The sequence below is a fragment of the Triticum aestivum genome, chromosome 2D (assembly GCF_018294505.1).
Source record: "Triticum aestivum cultivar Chinese Spring chromosome 2D, IWGSC CS RefSeq v2.1, whole genome shotgun sequence".
Taxonomy (NCBI): Eukaryota; Viridiplantae; Streptophyta; class Magnoliopsida; order Poales; family Poaceae; genus Triticum; species Triticum aestivum.
The window spans coordinates 530,595,041-530,598,131 of NC_057799.1; the positions used below are offsets into that span (position 1 = coordinate 530,595,041).

General features: G+C 53.4%; 1 protein-coding gene across 1 annotated transcript; it reads right to left on the minus strand.

The window, feature by feature from the left end:
• Positions 1–940: 940 nt before the first annotated feature.
• Positions 941–2,283, minus strand: LOC123049800 (ethylene-responsive transcription factor ERF105). Its single transcript, XM_044472672.1, has one exon. It carries the CDS (start codon positions 2,196–2,198, stop codon positions 1,167–1,169), a length of 1,032 nt encoding a protein of 343 aa, XP_044328607.1. The 5' UTR covers positions 2,199–2,283; the 3' UTR covers positions 941–1,166.
• Positions 2,284–3,091: the final 808 nt, after the last annotated feature.

Genomic DNA, 3,091 nt, shown 5'->3' on the forward strand with positions numbered 1-3,091 from the left:
CGGTCCACAGTCATCAACCTGACCCGATCGAGCCTAGATTAATCGCTTTCGAATCAGATCAAGGTAATCATCTGCGCTTATTATTCTATGCTCACTGAGCTCCGAGAGACCGCCACGTGCGGACGTTGACTGTCCTGCAGATTAGCACTCATTGGTCTCATCGCTTGAATCTGAGATTACGTACGTAAGTGGAGCTAAGTACCCTATAAAAATGACTATAAAAATAAGATGCATGCATGTTGTGTCGTACTATACTGTTGAAAGTTCCTGCATGCATATGCATTGCTTGGGAGTTGGGAGGGAGATCATATATACTACCAGAATCAGTTACAATAGTACTGCTGGTTTTGACCAGGAAAAGCAGTGAATTGAACGTGGATAAGGTCGAACGCATAACAAAAAAGATGCTCATTAAATGCAGTCTAGGGCATGGGGTCAATGTTCAAGCAATCTAGAATCACACACATCAAGTGTAAGCTACGAAAACTCAGTTTGCCTATCTGGAGGACTTCTCTGCGTGTTCTTTTGTCCTTTGCTTACTGATGTTTGTGTTCCTTGCCGTCAATTATTCGCCCGCCTATGCTGGCGATTCAGTGATCCAGGCACTTAGATATCTTTGTACGTCTGATGGAATTAGCTAACATCAGAGCAGAAACATACGTACGTGTAGTATTTACGTGGAAACACCACGGGAGTGTGCAAGGCGCAAAAAGGCGGCGCTTTTGGCGTCGATATTACCGATATTATTTCCAAAACATAGTTCCGTCTGCCACTTTCCGTTTTGCTGTTTTTTTTGTTCTACTGTAGTATATAACCTTGTAAATTAAAACTGATTAAAATTCATATACTCCCAAGCAATGCCCATTTACAGCAAATATCACATCCGTAGTTATAATTTGCTAGGAGTAACTTCACTAAACAAATGTAACTTCAATCCATCTACAGCAAATATCACATCCTTAATTATAATTTGCTTATTCTTTACAAGCATCGGTCGATCCGATCTTCGTGTCTCTTAGCAAACGCACACATTACACCTATCATTAAGCCCCAAAGAAGTGTACGCGTCCCAGCATGCAGAGAGATGCATGCAGCTGTCAAATAAACTACCAAAGCCTGTTTATTGGTTAACCCCAGCTTAATCACAGCAATTAACCGCCTCTGAATTAACTAACGGTGAGCTGCGGGAACCCCAGCGCCGGGTGCGGCGACAGGGGCGACAGCAGCGGCACGCCGCCCAGCAGCGCCTCCCAGTACTGCTCCCAGCCCGAGCTCGACGGCGTCGGAGGAAGCCCTCCCTCCGGCGCCGTGGCCGCCGACGTCACCGTCGAGGAGGCCGTCTCCCGCGACACGGACGAGGGCGTGTCCCAAGACACCTGGGCGGACGACGGCGACGGCGCCTCGTTCTTGGGGGCCTTGTTTATGACCACTCCGGTCACCTCGACGTCGCGGTCCTCCTCGTGTGATCGCTTGCGTTTGTTCGTCGCGCCGGCGGTCTGGGACGCGGTAGCGGGAGGCGGAGGCGCCCACAGCTCGGCGCCGCGGGTGCCGACCTCGTTTGGGAAGTTTAGAATCGCCTTGGCGCCGCGCATCCGGAAGGCGGCGCGGTCGTAGGCGCGTGCGGCCTCCACGGACGTGTCGTAGGTGCCCAGCCACACCCGGGAGCCCCGGCGCTTCGGATCGCGGATCTCCGCCGCGTACTTGCCCCAGGGCCGCTGCCGCACGCCGCGGTACTTGCGCAAGTCCTCCAGCGGTGCTGGCGCCGACGGTGCCGGGGCGGCAGCAGTCGCCGCCCACCCGAACGAGCCCTTGGCCGGCACGGAGATGGTCAGCGTGGACGACGGTGCAGCCACAGGAGACGGCTGGCCGCCGAACTGTATCATCACCGGCTCCGGCGCCCTGATCACAGCCTCAGGGACGTCGGCAGACGGGCAGGAGTTCAGGTACTGGTGTGCCAGGTCCATGTAAGCTTGCATCTGCTGATTCTGCTGCTGCTCCTGCTGCGGGAAGAACATGGGCTGCTGCTGGTACGCTTGTGGTTCCGCCGCGGAAGGTGGCAGCACGGGGAAGGTGACGTCGTCGCAAAAGGGGCCCGCCGGATCATGGTTCGCCGTCGGCAGGACACCGCCGTCGCCGCCGAGGAGGTGCTCGCGGATGAGGTCGAGAGCGAAGTCGTCAACTTCTCCGGCGAAATCCATGCCGGCACAGAGGGATGGCACGGCCTCACGGTAGAGAACTACTCGATGGCAGTGGCAGATATCTGCGAGTTTGTTTGTGAGTTCTGCTGCGGTGCTGTTCGATTTGTGGGGGTGTACGTACTTATAGGCCAGCTGAGGAAGGAGACGGGAAGGCCTATGCTCTCGGGCATTTCATTTGATTTGACCAACAGGATTACCCCCGCGGGACCCACTTTTTTAGGGCTTAGGGGTCGTACTCGATCTCGTCACTTTCCGTGGAATGCCTTCATGTTGCGCCGCTGTACTGTGGAGCAGTAGTACTAGCCAGGGATCGTGCACCCAGATGAGCTGAGATATCCTGTTCAAATTTGCTGCGCTGAGAATTTTCCTGAGTCGTGTCAATGAAGAACAGGGGCGCGCATACGTCCGGTCCATGACAAGAGCATCGACCATTCCGCTCACACTTTACGAGAAATTTAATAAGACGCGCAGGGGAGCCATTGGCTGCTGCCCATACCCAGACTTCGCCATGAAGCGCCGCGTGTGTCTCTCTCTTTTTATTCACACAGAAAACGGATATAGTATATATACAATAGCAGTATCATTCTTATACTACGCAGTGTCAGTATGACAGTATCGGCCAGCTTAACCCACCCACGTACTCACTACTCAGAGATTGCAAGGGAATTGTTCACAACTAGCGATCGAAACGATGGAATGGGAAGACAGGTGCACATGCATGCAGATGATGTAGGTTACTAATCGTTCTAGGTGTTACGAGTTAATTGGCACGTACGATCCCATGCTGGCGACACGTACCCGTGAGCATGGCACCAGCATAGCACAAATTGGCGAACCAAATTAAACTAGCCCGTTGCCATGCATATCAATGCAGTGGACACGGTACATGCACG